The sequence below is a fragment of the Xyrauchen texanus genome, chromosome 20 (genome assembly GCF_025860055.1).
Source record: "Xyrauchen texanus isolate HMW12.3.18 chromosome 20, RBS_HiC_50CHRs, whole genome shotgun sequence".
Classification (NCBI taxonomy): domain Eukaryota; kingdom Metazoa; phylum Chordata; class Actinopteri; order Cypriniformes; family Catostomidae; genus Xyrauchen; species Xyrauchen texanus.
The window spans coordinates 19,697,981-19,720,066 of NC_068295.1; the positions used below are offsets into that span (position 1 = coordinate 19,697,981).

At 40.1% G+C, this 22,086-nt stretch overlaps 1 protein-coding gene across 1 annotated transcript in view; it reads right to left on the bottom strand.

The window, feature by feature from the left end:
* LOC127660998 (sodium/potassium/calcium exchanger 3-like) overlaps positions 1 to 22,086 on the bottom strand; it is a 163,663-nt gene that overhangs the window by 119,368 nt on the left and 22,209 nt on the right. The window contains exon 2 of the mRNA XM_052151518.1: positions 6,264 to 6,407. Within this exon, the coding sequence (XP_052007478.1) occupies positions 6,264 to 6,407 (144 nt within the window). The remainder of the gene's footprint in view (positions 1 to 6,263; positions 6,408 to 22,086) is intronic.

The window sequence follows — 22,086 nt, forward strand, 5'->3', positions numbered from 1 at the left end:
ATGTGTTTACCATGAGATCTTGTAAAGAGTGGCATCAACCAAATTGCAAATCAAACTCCGCAAAATAACAGTTGAGATTGTTTTAAGGTGCACTGAGTAATTTATTTTCTCATTATAAAAATTCTACCCTGAAGAACTGGAAAGTACTTTGGGAAAATATCTTTTAAAATCATGTACACTCACTTTCAAAAGCTCAATTATTTTGCATGCAGCTAGGTTGCCTCTTTGGGGACTGCCATTTTGAGATCACATGGCAAGCCAAATACTTCTCGCTTTATCTTATTAACACCCGAATCAAACACTTTTGCACATTAAATAAACGAACCATGCCTGACTGCAAAATGTGCATTTCAAAAATGTTATTTGTATCCAACAACTATTGCTTTTGCATGATGCTGCATCCACGCCATGCCATGTTCCTTGATGTTCACTTATAATATATTAGTCATATATTTGTAAAACATGATACTTTTCCATCCTCATTCTGACCCTCTATCTTGAACTCTTTGTTCCCCGTCTGTCGCTCTCGAAGTTCTGTCGAATGAAGCGACACTAGGGGTCTATCTTGAAGGCCTCGGTTACCTCTGAACTTGAGAAAAGGCCAAAGAGAAATTGGCAGACAGAATTTGCAAGTCCCTCACCCTGACATAAGGGTATAAAAGGGGGGAATCGTGCATCTGTCCATTTCAGATTTTTTCTTCGGAGCAGATCGGTTGTGCGATCAGAGAGCAGATATCACTTCTGTTCCACTCAGCTCTGCAGAGCATTGCTGTTGGATCTACGGCACGTATCAGCTGCTTTCTCATTCTCTGCATGCTTTGACAGTGCTTCTGAAAAAGAGAATATTTTCTTAAGAGTTTAATTTCTCTAAAAGAGCACACACAGTAGGTGTTGAATGTCCTTTTCAGGATGCTTCTTTTTACAGATGCCCTTCCGCCTCTGTGTAGTTCTTGGATGCGGTCGATATCTTTCCACTCTCGATGGTCATAGTTGTTGCCTCGTGTGTCTGGGCCGCGATCACACTGAGGCAGCGTTTGTGGATTTTTCTTGTTCTCACTCCGAAAACTTAACCATGGCAACGTAGTTGTCACGGCTTTCCTTCCTAAAAAGGAGCACCACTCCAGCCTCCCCCACGTCGCTCCTTCTTCCCACGGGATTGAGGACGACCCGGCTAGCGATGGAGGGGATTTGAGGATAGCAGCGGGAAGCGGGCCCCGGCCCCCGGTTACCTTCTTCCTGAGCTGACGAGGTCCTGTAGGTCACCTTTCACTGCCCGTAACCGACCTCCTCGCTCGTCTGCTCTCACTACCCTCGAAGGCGGGGTGGCCCACGGGTACTCGGGGGTCCCCCAGGTGGACAGAGCGGTTGCGATCCACCTGTGCCCCGGAAACACCTCCACCTGGCAGGATTGCCCGGTACTCCCCTCCAAGGCCTGTAGGATGATGTCGTCACTGACTGCCAAAGCCTAAAACTCCTCCGAACTGCCTGGTTCCGCCCTGCATGCCATGGGCCTCCTATGACCCTTTTACTCAAAGACATGATAGAGCCTATCCCTCCAGCCGAGATGAAGAAGGGTTTCTACAGCCCTTTATCATACCCAAAAAAAGTGGCGGCTTGCGACCGATCCTGGACTGACAAGTTTTCAATCGGGCCTTGCACAAACTCCCGTTCAAGATGATCAAGTCACTTTAGTGGCCCCCTATTGGCCCACGTGGACTTGGTTCTCGGATCTCACACTCCACCACGACATGGTGAATTCCCCTGAGGAAGGACCTTCTTTCTCAGGGACGGGGACCCTCTGGCATCCACGCCCAGACCTCTGGAACATCCACATCTGGCCCCTGGATGGGATGCGGAAGATCTAAGTGGTCTAACACCACCAGACCCAGGCCATGCCCGCCCCCTTGCGGGTTCGAGCACACTCAATGAGAAGTGTGGTATCCTCGTGGGCATTTGCTAACGGCACCTCCCTAACAGACACCTGCAGTGTGGCGGGCTGGACAACACCCAGTACATTCACGAGATTCTACAATCTCAGGGTTGAGTTGGTTTCGTCCCGTATTCTCTCAGGTCTGAGCATGTAGAACTCAGGAATACAGAACGACTGACCGGGATTCCGCTTGCACATAGCGTCCTTCCCTTCCACTGAGGCGATCACATATGCTCTTTCTCCCAGGAGATTCCACTAAACTCGTGCTTCCTGGATGTTCTTCCTCTCTAGCCCTCAGGTCTGCGAATTCAGCGGAGGAATTCCCAGCCAGACTCCACAGGGTTGGCCTTCACAGATTAACCCCCCTGTGTGTATTTTTTGTGGTACAGTCCCCCTGCCAGCAGACCCGCGTCTCCCTTGGGCAGTCCCCTCTGCCCCCCAGTCGCTGTGTTGTAGTAACTCCTCCCTCGCTAGGTAGGATCTACCACTAAGCCATTTCCACATGTGGCCTGAAAACCCATGTGACGTATTCGCCACATTTAACCTACCACCAGCCTCCGTGGGGTCTTTTCCCCCTGAAAGAATAGGAGTTGGGAAAGAACGCCTACCCCGATGCGTGTTATAGCATTAAATGGCCCCAGCTACTTTAACTCTATGCAAGAAACATAGAGAGAGAAAAGGAATGGCCTTGCGCGGCCTGCTCCCATGCTTGGCATGCCGCTCGTTCCCCCCCTTCAGGATGCCGGGGACTGTGTGTCGCTTCATTTGACACAACATCTTGTTCCCTCCATCTGAGAATGGAGATTACAACAGTAACCTAGATATTTTGGTGCTGCTTCCCCTTTAAGACTTGACAGTACACATCCACTCTTATGATTGGCTCTCTGCTCTTGACTGACCTACTCTCTCTACTTGCCATCTCACTGCTCACCACTACTGGGTGGGCTACGGAAGTGATAAAATGTAAAGTAGGTGTTAATGTGTTGTTGTGGAGGTGGTCATGTGCAAATGTCTACCACAGTGTGATATTACAAAGTGGAAAAAGTAGAGAACGAGTCATTTTGGAAGCTTGATTTCAATTAATGCTCTTTTTTCAGTGAAGAAGAAGTTTTGTGTTCTGAAATTTACAGTATATTTTTGTTATGTACAATATCAAAAGATCAAGGGAAATTTGATTCCTCATTTCATGACCCCTTTAAGTCCAGGATGAATGCCATATCGACCAGTGCAACGTAAAACCGAAAATTAACTTGAAATTATTTGGGCTTACAGCAACAATTAGGTTATCAGTTATAAAGGTCTCAGTTATAAGGGTAATATTTTAGTTAGGTGACATGATTGTGTTCAATCCCCTTGGTCTTCACCTTGGTCGGCAATCTATTTTTAAACTTTAAACTGTGGTTGTTACTAAATCATTGCCCACCGGTCTCTACAATTTGAAACACACAACGTTATGCCTAGCCTCCAGCAAGCCCCAAGAGAAACAACAGCAAAGTATATGTCAGCAAGATTACTCACTCAAAAAGAACAGAAAAGCCAATGTGTGACTCACTGATGACAGACCAGCCCTGATAAAGGGCTAACACCTCTGTGGACTTAAAATCCAAAGTACTTATCAAGGGGCCAATAAAATAGACCACACACACTATGATGTGCGAGATAATCTCGTTAAAACATAACTTATGCATGCTTATTTGGGTTTATTGAGGTCTGTCAATGGACATACATCTGGAGGATGTGCTAGCTTCAGAAAAACAGAATTGAAGAAGTGAAAAGCTTGCTTAATCACATTGTCATGTTGTTTCCAGTTGGACATGACATTGGTAGTTTGGTTTGCCAAGTAAAACCATTATTTTTTTATATCTTCTTCTTTCACCTGTTCTGTTCAATCCAAGGTACAGGTAGATTGGGTGAGGTTAGTGATCAGGGTCCAGAATTCAAATATTATGTTAAAAATTATATATGTGATATTAGCTCATGTTTTTTTATTTGTCAAAGTCCACAAAGCTGTATTTTAAATTATTTATTTATATATACTTTATACTGTCAATTGCAACATCATATATGAGTAGAGACATAGTCTCCGTCTCTTGGTGAAACTACACTTGTCACAAAAACGTGTACATATTTTTATTTTGTTCCTAATAAAATATAAATATACAGTACTGTGCAAATTCTCAGGCACATAAGATGTTTCACCAAAACATTTCTCTTAAGATGAGTATTTATATCATCAGCTTTAGTGTGTTAATAGGAAATATACATTTTAGACTCTCAAACATCCTTTTGAAAAAATAATAAAATTGAATGGAATAACAGGGAGCCCTGCAACAGATGGCATGGCCCCCACAGAGCCCCCCACTGAACATAGAGTCAGTCTGGGATTACATAAAGAGACACAAACAATAGAAGGAAGAACAATGGTGAATTTCCAAGAAGCTTGGAACAACATATTTGCCAACAACCAAGAAATACTGTATCAAGGTGTACATAAGAGAACTGGATTCAAATTAATAAAGTTCTTAGGATAAATTATATGAAGTTTGCAAGAATGTTCCTACGTGCAATTCTTGAAAAATTCTTAAGAAGTTCTCAAAAACAGGGTGTGCTGAGTGACCTCAGTCAGGCTTCCTAAGCAACCAATTGGCTTGGTTGCTAGGGTGGGTAGAGTCACATTGGGTTAACCTCCTCATGGTCGCTAAAATGTGGTTCTCACTCTCGGTGGGGCACGTGGTGGGTTGTGCATGGGTGCCACAGAGAATAGCGTGAAGCCTCCACACATGCTAGGTCTCTGGGTAATGCGCTCAACAAGCCACATGATAAAATGTGTGGATTGACTGTCTCAGACATGGAGGCAACTGAGATTCGTCATCCGCCATCCAGATTGAGGCGAGTCACTATGCCACCACGAGGACCTTGAGCATTGGGAATTGGGCATGTGAAATTGGGGAGAAAAGGGGAGGAATAAATAAATAAAAGACGTTCTCAAATATTTTCTTAAGAACATCCTCATTTTTTTCTTAAGAATAGTATGACAGGCTTTGACATTAGTCTGATCATACTGTATTAGCCTACTCATGAAGTTGCCTTGTCTAATAGCCTACAACAAATTCAATACTTCAACAATGGCAAATCGTAATGATAAATGTAACTTAACCTTCTTTTTAAGTAGCAAGCACACACATTTTTAGCTGTTTTAACTAATGACACTACCCATCATAGTAGAATTTACTTATCTTACTGGTAACAATTTGACAACTTTTAATTTGAAATGTCTCAAATTAAGCTCTGTCTCCGCTGTGGCCAACTCCATTAGGGAGTTGGATGGGGAGAAATAGAAAGTCTTAGCTTTCTAATGACATAATTATTTTGTTTCTATGAACTCAAAAGATCATGGAGAGAGAGAGAGAGAGCTATGCAGCACATCTATTTGAATTGACTAGTATTAACATTAAGAATCTTCAAAACAACATGTATTGTTTGAATTTTGTGATAACATTTACATGATTTATAACCTGAAAATAAAAATAATATAAAACACAAAAGAGTCCAAGTGTTTTGGTCTAAAAATCTAATTTTTAGGATACATAAATAGCATTGCTACATCTGACTCAACAGGATAGAACGCATCACATTTCAAAGAACCCAGTAAATGTATTAAATACATTACCTGTTGGAGTTTGACAACTATGAGGTTATCTTAACTTCAAGATGTTATTTATGACGATCTTTAAGAAATGTTTTTTTTTCTAGAATTGTAATTCTTCTTACGTTTTTTTCTTAAGAACACTTTTAAGAAAAAAGATTTTTCAGGAATACAAAATATTTGTAACTTTTTTCTTAAGACAGAAATTAAGAAGAAAGTGGTAGTTAAAAAGAAAGTTAAACATTTTCTTCTTAAGAACTTTTCGTGAATCAGGGCCCTGGTGCTGTTTTGAAGGCAAAGGTGGACACACCAAATATTGATTTAGCATTTTTTATGGTAACTGGACTATGTATAATATTAATTGATAGATGAAAACTATATATGACATTATTTTTTAAGAAATCCTCACTATGCAAAATGTTTCACAAGTGCCAAGTGTTGTCACAAGGAATAGAGGAAAAAAAAGTTAAAAGTCATCAGAGGATGTTTTAGTTACAACAGATGTTTTATTTGATATGAATTACTCATGTTGCTTTCATCAGCAAGGGTCAGAACTGGATTTAAACCATGTGTAATAGCATGTTGCAGTTCCTTATACCCAAGGTAAGTTCACATTTGGTGCTTAGCAAAAGTGTTAAATCTGGACCCTGTGTGAGGTTTTGTGCATGTGTGGTGGAAACCTCTTACCAGGCGGTGTGCAGTTCTTTTTGGCATTGGGTCCAATCTGCACATCATCAGTATAGTTGCTGTCAATGTCAAAGTCCTGCAGCAGCCGGCGACTCTCCCACTTCTCACTGTCCTCAGTAGAGTGACTGGATATGCCTAGATTACCTGCAAAAGGGAGTAAAATTCAAAAAATAGTCACCGAACAAATCAATGAAACAATCTGAACAATGGCTCAAATGGTAGAGTATGGTGCTAGCAATGTCAAGGTCATGGGTTCGATTTCCAGGGAACACACATGCTGATAAAATGTATACCCTGAATGAATGTGGCGTAAATGTCACTGGTAGCAAAGTCCCTCTTACTATTTTACTGAACATGCCAGGAATAATATGTTAAATGTGCACAAATATGATACCTTTATTCCATCTATAATTAACCACAGACTTATAATATGACCTACAGCACAATCCTCAACACAGCTGAGTCTCAGAGCCACGGATCTAAGTCGGGCATCTCACAGTGTGGTTTGAGAAGGTTCGACTAATCCAGCCCAGTATTACTATGTGATATCTTCTATTCACACCACGTTCACAGGGACACAGTGAGCTGGAATGTGTTACATACTGTTAAAATCTTGCAAGCTCCACCGCATCTCTGTAACTGTGAGCAATAGAGCCCCAGAAGTCAGCTAGCGAATATTCATGAGGGTCGTCTGTGGTGCGGAGTGAAGCCAAGGCATAATAAAAGTGACATCACGCGGCGTGTGCTCCTGCGGCAATGCCTCGGTCTGGGCTTGACTAAGCAGGGAGGGGCTGATTATACTGGCAGTACTGTCATCTGGGTCGCTCTGTCCTCAAGCGCCTGTGCCCTTACTCCACTCTGCTCAAGCGTCTTCCTGCTCTGCTCTTTTCAGAGCACTGGCCGCCACTTACCGTGCCAGTCGCTATAAATAAATCCTCTATATTTATTAAAAAACAGCACTAAAAATTGGGCTTTGGGGCTACATGGTGCATTATGACGTGACGCATAGTGACATTGTGATGCGACGTAAATGCTGATGAAACCCAACTGTGATCTGCTTGTAAGAACAGTATCAGAACACCATGTTTTTCTACCACCAACCGAGGCATTGATAGGAAACTTGAGTTGGTATTTATACAAAAATAAAAATAAAATAAAAAAGGAAAGGAAAGCGTGATCTAGGCATTGACATTCCTGGTGGAAACTGTTAAATAATTCATGGCCTCTGAGATATCAAAAGAATCAGGTAATGTGAAGATGGTTATGACAGATTTGGAGAATGAATAATTTCAGTGTCTTCCTCATAGTAAAGAGATGGCAGTGACCAGTTCAAGAAACAAGTTGCACTATTCAACAACAAAATTATCGAGCTGCCACGATTAACTACTAGTGAAAAGTGTTGATTACAACATTCCATTTAGGTGTACTCCAATTGCGTCAAAATAGTTTTGCAGTGACTGAGCATTTTAATCTATTACAGACATTAATGACAGACAGATAAGCAGCAGTTTAACTTAGTCTATAGGCTTATCGGAAATGACAACTGGTTGGTTTGAGTGGGTATTAAGCAATCTGATTCAATGACACATATTTCAAATTTAATTGATTAAGCTTTGTTGATTATTGTGGTATAAATGTGTTGTAATATTGTTGCTTTGCTCACATTCAGTGAATATTTTATTCTAATTTTGGATACAGTTTTTCATGCAGCAAAGAGGTTCACTGTGAAGTTGACCGTTAAGGCAATTTCTTGACTTAATGATGTATAAAACAGCAATATAGATATTTAGGAACACAGTTCTCAGCTTGTTTGGGAGCGTTAACCTACAATAAAGAAAAATTCTCACACAATATACTCACCCTAATGCCATCTCAGATTTGAATGACTTTCTTATGCCAAAAAAACTGAGGATGATTTTTAGAAGAATATCTCAGCTCCCTAGGTCCATACAATGGTGGCCAGAACTTTGAAGATTCAAAGAGCTCATAACGGCAGCATAAAAGTAATTGAGACGACGAGTGATATGATAAGTGTAGGTGAGAAACAGATCAATATTTCATTTTTAATAAGTCCTTTTTTACCAAAAATGTCCACTTCCACATTCTTCTTGTTTTTGGCGATTCACATTCTTCGTGCATATCACCACCTACTTGGCAAGGAGGAGAATTTATAGTAAAAAGGATCTGTTTCTCACCCCCACATCTCATATCGCTTCTGAAGAAATGGATTAAACCACTGGAGTCATATGGATTACTTTTATGCTGCCTTTGTTCTTTTTGGACTTTCAAAGGTTCTGGCCACCATTCATTGCATTGAATGGACTGACATAGCTGAGTCATGATTTTAGTCATAATTGTGCAAAAAAAAAGAAAACACTTCACTCTATGTTCTCACCATCTTTCAGTCTCAATTTCTCGCTCTATAGGTCTAAAACACAGCGAAGTGGCTGCCTACGAATTTACCACGCAGCTTAACTTCCATCCTCAAAAGCATGTTAGAGAGGAAGGCTGCAGCTCCATTATTGTGAGCAAAGCTCTGCCTCATTATGCCAGCTTCATTGGAAATATTGTGTTTCTGTCTGACATGCTGCACAGAAATGGCATTACCTGTGCAGTGAGCCACAATGCACACTGACTGCACACTCACATGTGTGGGGGGAGGCAGAAAGTTACTATGGAGATGTGATTTAACCACAGAGACTAGAGGAAAACAGTGACGACATCATGCTCAGATGAACACCAGGATACACATGAGTACACGTGCCATGAAAAAGAACCTGACAATGATGCATACCATTGTTTTTGTTGCAATAAGACAGGGGTCTTCAAAAGTTTTCAGGCCAAGGACCCCTTGGTGGGTAGCTAAAAAGTAGCTTAAAAAATCCCCTCTGAAACCTTCTAATTGACCAGCCTGGCTAGGCTGGATGACCAGCTAAAACCAGCCAACCAGCTTAAGCTGGTCTTTTCAGCAGGGATGTACAGCAGGGTTCTGTAACATTTTTGACATGAAGTGACATTTTTTATTTCCTCTGTAAATTCCTGTGCCAAACCTACTCCAAAAAGAAAGAAAAAGACAGACAGACAGACAGACAGAAAGATAGACAGACAGACAGACAGACAGATAAACAGACAGACCCTGTCCATTCAGAATAAAACATATTTTATAAGGTTACTAAAATGGAGTCTTCATCTCATGTGAGTGATCGATTTTATACATATATTTTAAAATTATTGTTGATTTAATTGAGTAAACATTTGTATTGAGGAAAACAATGACTTAGTGCACCTTTAATTATCTTGATTTGAGAGTCACCATCGTGTGTGTGGAACATCAAGGACCCTGTATGCTATCTTGATAATCTCAGTGGTAACTATTTATTTATACTAGGCAAGTAAGCTATTGTTCTGAAAGCAGGCTGTCATCTGCTCAACCACACAGTGCAACCAACGCAAAGCAGACGCGTTTACTCACGCGACCCTCCACTGCAGCACTGCTGAACCTGATGTTTGTCTAAGCGGTGAGTGCATGAAGGGTTTGTCCGGGCTGCGTGCTTCTGCTGACTAGCTCTTTTTAGTCACACTAAGATTTGGCATGCAGCTGCGAAGGACTTCAACAATTCGATAATTCATACTCCTGTCTCTCGCTGTCACTCGCGTGCGAGTGAGTGATTATTTCAAATGTCAGCAAGGTGGATCAAACAATAATTTGCGGACCCCCTGTGGTACCACCGTGAACCCCATGGGGGTCACGGATCCCCTGTTGAAGACCCTTGCAATAATAGATTGGATTTGTGCATAATCTTAAGGGTCATCAGATGCATGCCACTCTAATGCTCATTTAACATTAAGTTATTTGTCAGCAGTATTTTAGACAATTATAAGTAATGGATGTGAAGGTATCAGTGTGCAGCTGCACCAGAAAGCCCATGGCATGTCTGCAAAAGGCCACATTATACTGTACATACAGCCTTTACTCAGATGGAAAATGTACACCCAATTTGACTTGTAGGATATTCATGTCCCAATTGTATAAAATATAATTATGTAACACTGTGTATCTCCACATTGCATATTTGTTTCAATTCTACTAAGAAGTCATGGCATCTTGTGTATATTGGTAAGTTTAAATTTAAACACTTGTCATGAACAACCATTATGAGAGGCATGTCACCATTCAACTTGACATGCCAAACTAGACCAGATCAGGCTGGTTCTCACCCCCTCCTTTCCCTTTACCCGTGACACTGGTGCAGAAATCCGGGAAGGAGGAGGGATGTGCCGTAGTAGAGTCCTCGCCACTACCATACACCCCAACGGAGCCGCAGTGGCCATCTGCCGGAGGAGCCCTGCCGCCTGGAAGCGGAGGAACAGCCGTCGACTGCGAGGGGAGGACGAGCTCCCAACCAACCGCCAGGGGCGGGGAGACCCCTACCGTCCAACACAAATGTGGCAGGGCATTACGTCCACCAGGGGCTGGAGGTCTGCATCCGATTCGCCAGATGGTGCGGAAGGCACACCCCTCCCCAGAGAAGGGGTGTTTTATATTAAACTATTATTTATATTGTCAAGCCGGTTCTCGCCTCCTCCTTTCCATTAATCCCTTTACAATGGCTTTCTCATAGTTGTCTCTGCACAGGGTTGGGAGGGTTACTTTTTAAATGTATTACATTACAGATTACAGAATACAGGCTGTAAAATGTAATTTTTTACATATTCCGTTAGATTAAACGTATTTAAAATACTTTGGATTACTTTTTCAGCACTGGTACATTTTTACTTGTTTTGACTATAAAAACTCATCCAGTACATCAAGACAAAATACACGTGTTAAAAATACATTATCTGAAAAACCTAAATATTTTATGCAGTGTTGTTTCTAAAACAAGATAAATCAAATTGAATTTAAGGATTTTTAGAAATTTTTATAGGAACACAATATAAAAATTGTTATCAAGAATATGATTTTTGCCCTAATATCAAAAGTCTTATCAAAAGATCTAAATGATCGTGCCTGGTAATGTGCATGTAAAATGGCTAGAAATAGTATTTTAGCTTAGTGTAAAGGTGACAATTCACACAAGATTATTTATATTTCTTCTGCTCTAAACATTGTTCAAACTTACTTCTCTGTCTGCTCATATGAATGTAATGTATCATAAGAAAGCGTTTCACCACTATTCAAATGCACTATGAATCGCATCATTTATATGTATAAATGTTTTCCATCTGAAAGGACAACATTTTTAATTAAACAAATGAAAATTAAATACAAAGTAATCTCTTCAGAAATCAAAGTAAATTTTGAATGTAACTGTATTCTAATTACCAATTAATTAAATTGTAACTGTAGTGGAATACATTTACTTATATTTTGTATTTTAAATAAGTAATCCCATTAAATGTATTCTGTTACTTCCCAACCCTGTTTCTGCATATTAAACCAAGCTAAGAGAAACAATTTTAACGTTGAAAAAATCATCTATGACCAAAAATTAGATATTAAAAACAAACAAAAGCATATCATTATATAACCAGGTTCTTTATCATCCTCTTTGTTGTAGCTACAAAGACAACATGGTCCACATAACAAAGCAATAAGCCTCTAGCACACACTGTTGTCATGATGGCACATGTCCTGTCCCTAGATATAAAAATACCTTAAATGCTTAACAATAAAATAGCATGGAATATAAAAAGAGAAAGACAAGGATGCATTATGGCAAAGACCTTTCTCTACAGAGAAAGAGCCGTAGGTGCCTGTCCTGATGTTCAAGCCATTTCTCAACATGAGTTAGACAGATTATGCAACTTTGTTCTACTCTTTTCACTGCAGTGCTATTTTTGGGAACAAATAGTATGCTTGAATATCAAACAAGCATATTAAAGCTGAAGTGTAGGGCTGAAATGATTAGTCGATGTTATCGACAATGAATTGTCGTTTGATCTCATTTAACGTAACATGAGATCATATGAAACTCTAATGATGACGTGAGAGAGGAGCACAGCAGCTCACGCCAGACGAAGAAAGAAACGCCTGTGAAGAAAACACATGTCCAGATGCACTCTAAACATTCCAAACAGCTTCAGGTGATGTAGATCACAAAATATAATAGAATTATAATGGGTAAATGCAAAATAAGGAAATACAGAAGCACTGTAATCGTGAAATAAAGCAGAGCCGGATCTGGCATTCCACTTAAGCAAAACCTTCATGTCAGAGCTTCTAAAAAGCAAACAACCTGGCATTATATCTTTAATGCATCCTTTATTAAAGTTCAAATAATAAGGAAGTGCATCATAAAGGAACTACAAAAATGGCATTTCTCTGTGCGGTCAGCGCCACGTCTATAGCCTAGTTTCCATCCACTTTTCATGCTATTTTGTTATTGACTGTGAAAATGCTTAAAAATGTTTTGCGAAATTCTCCCTGTTTCCATTCAAATGGTATTTTATCGATAAAAATGGTGTGTGTGATGATGTCATGCCTAAAAAATGGCAAAAGAAATCTGCCCTTAAGCTGTTTCCATACAGAAATGTGTGTTTATCGCTAATTGTGTACCATTCATCTCCCAGATGTCCCTAATTTTTTTCCACCGAATTTTGGTAAAATGGGGAGAGTATTGAGACAATTCATTAAAATTAGCCAGCGTACTGTCATTTTAATTTCACAAATAAAAGCAATTAGAAGACGAGGAATTTCAATCAAATGGGAACAGTTGCCCTTCCAATAGGACTGTAATATTGGTCCTGATGTTGTGCCTCTCGCAGGTTGCCACCGACCGGAAAGCAAATTGCCCTGTTCAAGGTGGCAACCTGCACCAAGTATTGGGGGGAAATTTCAGTCTTAGTATAAGGAACATCCATTGATGTGTATATGCTGTGTGCACAGCTATCAAAGAAAAATTGATGCGGTGTAATATCAGGGTTTACATATGATACATTTCTGATATTCGATAGGCTATCTTGAACAATCATCTAATCTAAACCATTGCCATCACAATGGCCATGACCAACTGAACTTGATTATCATCTCAAAATAATTTTAGCACCATAATGCAATTTACATTTTCTGAAGAAGCTCAGCAAATGCGATCCGAGGCAAACAGGGTTAGATTTAAAATAATTAAATGTTGTAAAAAGTTCAAAAGCTTGTTTTCTGAAAGTGAACTCAACATTGGTCAAATAGTTCTGATAGTTTATAGTCTTGAAAAAAGTGAAGAACAGTCTGAAACTGTGTTTGTCTACAGAACAGGAAAAGTTTGTGTGAAGAAAAGGCATATATAGGTCTAAAAATATATATTTTTTTAGTTTGGTAATTTCTTATTTTAATGTAATACTTTATTCGTTTGGTAATTTATTTTATTTAATACAGGGACTTTTGTCTGCATATTTTCAAATGTAAACTAAACAATCATTATATAAAACTGGGCTATATGTAAATGTTCCAAAAAAGCACACTGATGCTTTTCACTCAGTAAACGCCAAAACCCAGAAGTATAAATGCAGTCTTCTCTAGCACTCTTGATAGGGTAGAAAAGGTAGTATCCTCCCAAATATGTTCATTTCTACAGAGAAATAGAATATATTAACAATTTATGTCAGGATTTATGCCTCATCACAGTACAGAGACTTGCTCTTATCATCTGATCGTGGCTGCATTTCACTTCTAGTGCTTTTAGATCTTAGTGCAGCATTCAACACGATAGATCATGACACTCTCTTGAATAGGCTAGAGAATTATGTTTGCATTTGTGGAGTTGCATTAGCATGGTTTAGGTCCTATTTAGCAGACCGCTACCACTTTATGTAAATGAGGAATCATAAAACCAAACAAAAGTAAAGTATGGCGTGCCAGAGGGATCAGTTTTAGGGCCTCTGCTTTTCTACTTGTATATGCTTAGCCTGGGTGATATTCTCAGGAATCGTGGAATAAGTTTCCACTGTTATGCCGACAATACCCAACTTTATATTTCTTCAAAATCTGATGAGATTTCACAATTATCAAATTAGCATTGTATCAATGAAATAAAAGATTGGATGGCCAGAAATGTACTTCTACTCAATTCCGACAAAACAGAGGTACTAATTATTGGACCAAAAACCTCTAAAAATAAGCTGCTAAAATATAATTTGATTTTCGATGGATGTACTGTTACATCAAGAACTTAGGTGTTATATTTGATACCAATCTGTCCTTTGAAAATCAATTACCAATGTATGTAATTGTAGGTGTGGTGGTGGTGTAGTGGTCTAAGCACATAGCTGGTAATCTGGTAATCAGAAGGTCATTGGTTTGAACCCCACAGCCACCACCATTGTGTACTTGAGCAAGGCACTTAACTCCAGGTTGCTCCAGGGGGATTGTCCCTGTAATAAGTGCACTGTAAGTCGCTTTGGATAAGCGTCTGCCAAATGCATAAATGTAAATTTATGTAGAAAAGCATTTTTCCACCTAAGAAATATTGCTAAATTACGGCACATGCTCTCTGTTACTGATACCGAAAAACTAATTAATGCGTTCGTGACCTCAAGACTAGATTATTGTAATGCATTACTGGGAGGATGTCCAGCAAGATCAGTAAATAAACTTCAATTGGTTCAAAATGCAGCAGCCAGAGTGCTAACGAGAACCAAGAAATAAGATCATATTAGCCCCATTTTATCATCGTTACATTTGCTATCTGTTAAATTGTTTATTAATTTTAAAATGATGTATGAACTACATGCAAAGCTTTGAATGGTCTATCTCCGCAGGACTTCTGTAAGTCTACAACAATATATCCCATCAAGTTCATCACGATCGTAAAATTCTGGCCTGTTAATAGGCTCCTAAACTATGGAATAGTCTCCCTAACACTGTTCGAGATGCAGTCACACTCCCTCACTTTAAGTCTAGACTAAAGACTCATCTATTTAGCCAGGCTTACACCTAATTTATCCTTCAACCCACAATTAGGCTGCTTTAGTTTAGTCTGCCGGAACCAGAAACCAGAAATATTGATCACGATCTATAACTCTGCAATAAATTGAATGACATCTATGATAATATTATTTTATTTGTTTCACTGTCTCAACCTCGGGACTCCTATCCTGAGGTCACCAGAACCGGCTCGATCCAGCTCCATTCCTGCTTCGTGTTGAACTCCACTACGTGTCACTGTGTAATGATGACTAAATGCAGCTGGTGCCAGCCAAACATCACTTCAGTCTATTACAATGGACTTCAGACGATGAACTGATAAGTCATGGAATACTTCATATACCATTGTCTGAACCTTGGACTTAGGATGGACCACACTGAACCTCACCAAAATTACCGGCCAGGTTGAACTTTGATGCACCTCGCTGATCTCTGCCTCCATCACCTCGGTCTATTAATGGAAATTGCCGATATATCGTGCATCCCTAAATACGATATTGTTGTGTACCGAACAAGACAAAGCTGACATCTACTGAACATGACAGCAACTCTGACATTAACACCATTCTGTTTATTTATATACTATTTAGTTAAAAAAATGTCATGATTCATAGTGCTGTCACAGGCACTTCTTCTTGTGATGTTTATTGTTGGATGGTAATCCAGCATATGGTGCATTACCGCCACATAAAATTGGTGTGATGTGAATCTTAACTAAAGAATCACACTATATGGCTATACGGCTACGATGCTAAATTTCAGACACTGCCCAAATTTCGTCGGAGGCTAAAGATCATTGCAAAGGCTATTAATAGGCCGACTGTGAACATGACACACTACGTTGTAAAATTACCAATTTTGCCCTGCGACGAGAGAAATACTTAAGAGTCGAAATTTGTCTCAGACGGCAGACAAAAGATAAATTTGTCTCTTTTTCTTCTTTAACAAGATGTCCAGTCCATGTTGATGAAAAACATTCCTGCTGCTCTACAGCAGGATGCTGTCGCCAAAATATGTCACTGTATGTTTGAGGTGTATGCAGTGTTAGATGTGTACCACACGTACTGCTTTGAATTTTTGGCCAAACAAACTCCTGGCGGCATCTGACCACAAAAATCACTCTTTTGCTTTTTGCCCAACTCTCACCATGCTTTAACATATAGTTATTTTTAGAGTAATGGCTTCTTTTGGCCACCCTCCTATACATTATTGTTTTTATTAATATTATGCAGAGCTCTTGATTTGGTTGACTGGTGCACTTTTATTCCATTCTCAACTCCTGAACTCTATAGCTCTTTCAAAGTGATCTTCTATCATCTACAATAATAGAACTGCACCAGCCTCTAAGCTCAGCCCTTTTTGGAGGTTATATTACAAACCAACTTCTTGCCTTCAAATATGTTTCAACTGCTGCTTTATGTAATCAGACAGAATATCAAACAAGGGCTTATATAAATTAAATTCAAAGCAGTCAAAAGAATAAAGGCTTAGAACTCATTATTCTTTGATTGTGGATTTTAATATCTTAAGCATATTTGTCTTTTTATACAGAGAAGAATTGCATATTTGAATGAAAGGTAATACTGTTTGAAAAGTAATGAGCAACCTTCTCATATCCTTGCTGGCAATTTGCACTACACTGCATGATGCATGACAGTCAGCTTGTGTTTGATCTAACTCAGACAATTAAAAAGCTAATCAGTTCTTCTTCCCCTCTTAGTGCAGGTGAAAGGCTATCTGAAGGTGTTAGCACTCAGAATGTGTATTGGGGTTCCATACTAATTTCTGATTGGAGAGCTGAGAGGTTTAGCAATCTGTGCTGTATCATTACGCAAATCTCTATTCCTATAGTTGTGCAGCCAGTGTTGCCAAACCAAATCAATGTCAACTATCATAATTACGAACATTTTGAAAGACTATAGACCTATAGTAAGTAGCGCCATCTTAAAATTTTGACAGGAATGAAAATGAGGATGTGGGGGATAGACTTATATTCTCCTCAATGACAGGCACTGTATAAACCTTAGATTACATAACATTTTCACACCCATTGTGGAGACTGTAAGTTTATCTCTCACAGCCTTGTTTCCATTCAAACAAATAAACAGGGTGTTACTCTGAATAAGGTCCATTACATCTGGATATCAAACATAACATATATTAGTAACACTTTACAATAAGGTAACCTTTGTTAACATTAGTAAATGCATTAGTTATCATGAATGAGCAATTAACAATATATTTGTTACAGCATTTATTAATCTTAGTTAATGTTAATTAATAAAAATACAACTGTTCATTATTAGATCATAGTGCATTTGCTAATGTTAACTAATACCACTTTTGATTTTAAAAATGTATTAGTATATGTTGAAATTAACATGAACTAAGATAATAAATGCTTAATAAATATTGTTCATTGTTAGTTCATGTTAACCGATGTTGTTAACTAATGTTAACAAATGGGACCTTATTGTAAGGTGTTACCCATACATTTGTGTAAGAACATACAATAGAATGTGAATAAGCTTTGACTGATTTTTCAAGAAATGTAATCAAATATTCAATGATTCCTCTATTGCATACAATACGTAACAAACGGAAAAGTTGAATAAATAGTGTAATTTGTAAAATGTAATAAACAGTTTCATGACATGCATATCTTATTTTTCCATACTCTGTTGTAAATCAAGTTGTAAATACAGACATGGAAATTGTCCAAGGCAATGCAGTTCAAACACAACATGACCATTTTTGGTCTGGTCTCATTCACTCAATATTTAAGCACATGATTGTGTGTAAAACTTATGCGTGAGCCATCATTCAGAAATCATGATCAACATATAAGTTTAAATGATTTAGAAATGCACACTGTAACTGCTTATGCACAGCTGAGTACATTGTTAAAAATGTTTTGCTTGGAAACTTACTGTAACACTTTGGACTGGTCAAAAACTAAATTGGTTCTCTTTTGCATAAAATATGCAAAAAAACACACAGATAAAGAGACAAAATCAAGCTGCAACTTCTAAGTATGTCTCTGTGGGCTCAAATTTGTTTTAAACAGATGGGACCTCATCTCGCACACATAACACAGAACCAAATGAGAGCTGCCTCCTGCAGTCCATCAGAGTCAATGTTACTTCACTACTTCACCCTTATGGTTAATCTCTCCCACTCTGAAATAACAGAGAAAATTTTATTTTCAGTGCATAACAATTCTGGCAGGTCATCCCTGTTCGCAGAGTACCCACATAACATGCTTGTCCTTGCTACATTACAATGCGTGGTTTTCATCTTCATACATCTGTGTGCAATCTGTCTGGGCAGAACCTCTCTAGGAGATGTCCGGTGGTCTTGCTGCTTTCTGCCTTGCTGTGCATTGCATTTGATTTTCTCGGTCAGAATAATTTTGGCTTCAGCAAACTTTATAAGCAGATGCAATGCAGAGCCTGATCCCCTCTTACCGCAGCACCAACGTAAAGAAGGTGGAGTGTATATCATAAATCACACCTCTAATGAGGATATTTAGAACATGCTATATATACACAGAAAAGGTATGTAGGGCGCTCCCTCCTCCCTAAATTAATGACCTGCACTACACGTGAGGGCCTCTGTGGGAGAGACATGTGGAGGGGTCTGAGAGGAGCCCGCAGATAGGAAACCCCTTGCTGGTTCTTTCTCCCTCAATTCATTTATTTTTCACCTCGTCATACACTACAGCAGCCTGCACCCTGACTAATTTGCCGTGTATACCAGAATAGACTTTTAGTCTAAAATAAAGCCACTGCATTAATTAGGGACATTCTATTGGGAGATCTGATACTTTTCGTTAATTACTGAGTAAGTACTAAGAATTTTTCTCTATGATTCACATATTGACCAAATCTAGTTAGTTTAAAAGTCAACATCAATTCAAAATGTACCAAATTTATTTTCTTAATGCATGCTCTTTGGCCGTTTTTTGAAAGATTCCTCAGTGCATGCTATTCCAAATAAATAGTCTTCAGAAAGTCTTTAATCAAAATTGATTATCATACTCTTCTTCTGAAGTGACTTTCTTTTACCGCTGACATCACTTAGGTCATGCAGGGGTATTGGATAATGTTGAGAAATTGCCAAATAGCTTGGGATTGTTCTAGCAATCTCACATTCAGGGCTTGCTACATTCTGTTATGGAACACCTGCTTTTCAAGGTCTAATCAATTCCTACCCTACACTATTTTTGTCCTCTCGGAATAACCTGTTTCACATCGAAGTATGTCATACTACTGAAGAATAAAATGGGTTGCAAACAGCATTTAACATTGGCTAATACCCTAAACATGCCAAGGAAGAGATATTAAATACACAAACACATTATAAAACACATTAAATCTCAGTTAATGTCATAACATATGTTCCCTGATGGAGGGAATGAGATGTTGTGTCGAAGTAGTGACACTAGAGGAACTTTGAGAAAAGGCCAATGGGAATTGGTGAGTAGAATTTGCATGCCACTTCCCCAGACATACGGGTATAAAAGGAGAAGGAATGCCCACTCTCATTCAGGTTTTGTGCAGGTTTTGTGCTGAGGAGCTAAGACAAGGTCTGGCCATTTCAGTGGCTAGTACAGCGTTGTGGCAAGAGGGACACAACTTCTCGTTCCCTCCATCAGTAACTGAGACATTCCCCTTCTGTCACTCACTCATGTTGTGTCAATGTAGTGACACTAGCGGTCCCTATAGAAAAACGCAACAACAGCTGAACCGTGTTAGTTGAACTAGAGAAAGCTTTACCCAAGGGAGACGCGGGTCTGCTGACAGGAAGACCGTGCTGCAGAAAATACATCACAGGGGGTTACCAGATTAATCAGCACCTGTGAAGCACCTCTCCAAGTACAGGGCATATTTGTACCCGTAGTGGGTCTGGCTGCGAACTCATCCACCAAATTCATGAGCCACAGGGCTAAGGAGGAAGGACATCCAGGGTCCACGACTTTGTGAACTCGACTGGGGGTAAAAGCGCACGTTTTCACCTCAAGGGAGGGTAAAGGCACAATACGCAAGCGATACACCTGGCCAGTGGTTCCGTATTACCAAACTCTACCTGTTCGTACCTGAAAGAACATGGGACAAAACCGACTCAATCCTGAGATAGTAAAATCTTGCAAAATGATTGGGTCTACTTGCAAAGTAAATGCGGCGCCACAAGGGTGACTTGTTCCTCATCCTCCCAGACCTTGCACAGGGTCTGTGCAAGTAGACTCACTGGGGGAAACAGGTATTTACGCATATTTATTTACGTGACCCCACGAGCCTCTGAAAATGGTTCAGTGGAACCGCTGTCCTCTGCCTGAATGAGTTCAGCACTAACTGCGCACGCTCGCTTGTGAGGCGCGCAATCATCGACACTGAGTCTAACTCCATGCAGAGAAAAGTGATACTCTGAGCCGTGGAGTGCTTGCTCTTTTCCTAGTTGACCCGAAGTATTAGACGGCTGAGGTGTGTGAGCACCAGGTCCCTGTGTGCGCACAGCCACTCACGAGAGTGTGCTAGAATCAGCCAGTTGTCGAGCTAGTTGAGTATGCGGATGCCCACTTCCCTTAACGGGGCAAGAGCTGCCTCTATGACTTTCGTGAAGACTTGAGGGGACAGGGAAAGGGCGAAGGGGAGGACCTTGTATTGATATGCACAGCCGTCGAAAGCAAACCGTAGGAAGGGTCTGTGTCGAGGTAAAACCGAGACGTGAAAGTGCGCATCCTTCAGGTCTACCACCGCGAATCAATCTTGATGCCAGACGCACATCAAAATTGGTTTCTGCAACAGCATCTTGAATGGGAGAATGTGTAAGGCCCGGTTCAGAACTCACAGGTCACCGCTGCATTCGCAGGGCCCTGGCTGCGAGTGCTCGGTGTATGACGGCCGTGTACACTGATTATGTGACCCAAGGAGTGAGGAAACTGCTCTTTTTTTGACAATGTGGGTAATGCAGTCCGTTCTCGTGGTGGAGCCACCTGGACTGGATGCCCTCGGTGAGCAGACGGGTACAGTATCTTGGCAAGATGTGCTGTGTAGCCTCAGTCTGCAGGAGGGCCATAGCATGCCTGTCAAGCAGCACTGTAGGCTTTGGTCACCAGAGATAATGTAGTCCTACAGGCCCCGGAGGGGAGTGCCTGACGATCCCAACAGGTGGCGGCATTTTGTGGGCACAGGTGCACCGCGACCACCTTATCCACCTGAGGGACCTCCGTGTACCCGTGGGCCTCCCTGCCGCCTAGGGTAGTGAGAGCGGATGAACCTGGAATTTGGTTGCAAATGTGACCCTCCACTACTTCATCAGTTCGCCATATGAGATAGGTCTGTTTTTGAATCCACGATCACTGAAAAATATTTGGCATGCTGTAGCTAGGCTGCAATGATGCACTTACTGTAGTTTTCTCCCCCATTAGCACAATTAATTCCTTGCATATTGTAAAAGACAAATAGGATGTACTGCCTCTACCCTTCTGACCATATTTCTGAATGTGATCAGCCAAAAAGGATCAAAATGGGAAATAAGCTCTAGAATCCCCAAGTAGTTTCCATTGTGCGCTTAAAAACTTGATAATGGCAACAATACAATACTTCCACTCTCCCTCTAGTTGCCGCACAAGGGATGCATCAACAGTACCAATTACATTACATCACTGTGATAATGCATGAATATTAGTGCTATGCAGTAAGCTCATCTCATGTTCAGTTACACGATCTGAGTGCTTTCAGTTGTTGAATCAAATTATAAACACATTCATTTTGTGGACAAAAACCTTGCATGCAAAGCAGAACACATGTCCGGTACTAGGTGAGTAAATTAGCCAATCCCTTGAAACTGTTTTTCTGTTCTGTAAGCAGCAACAAAATAAATAATTTGTTAGGGAACGTG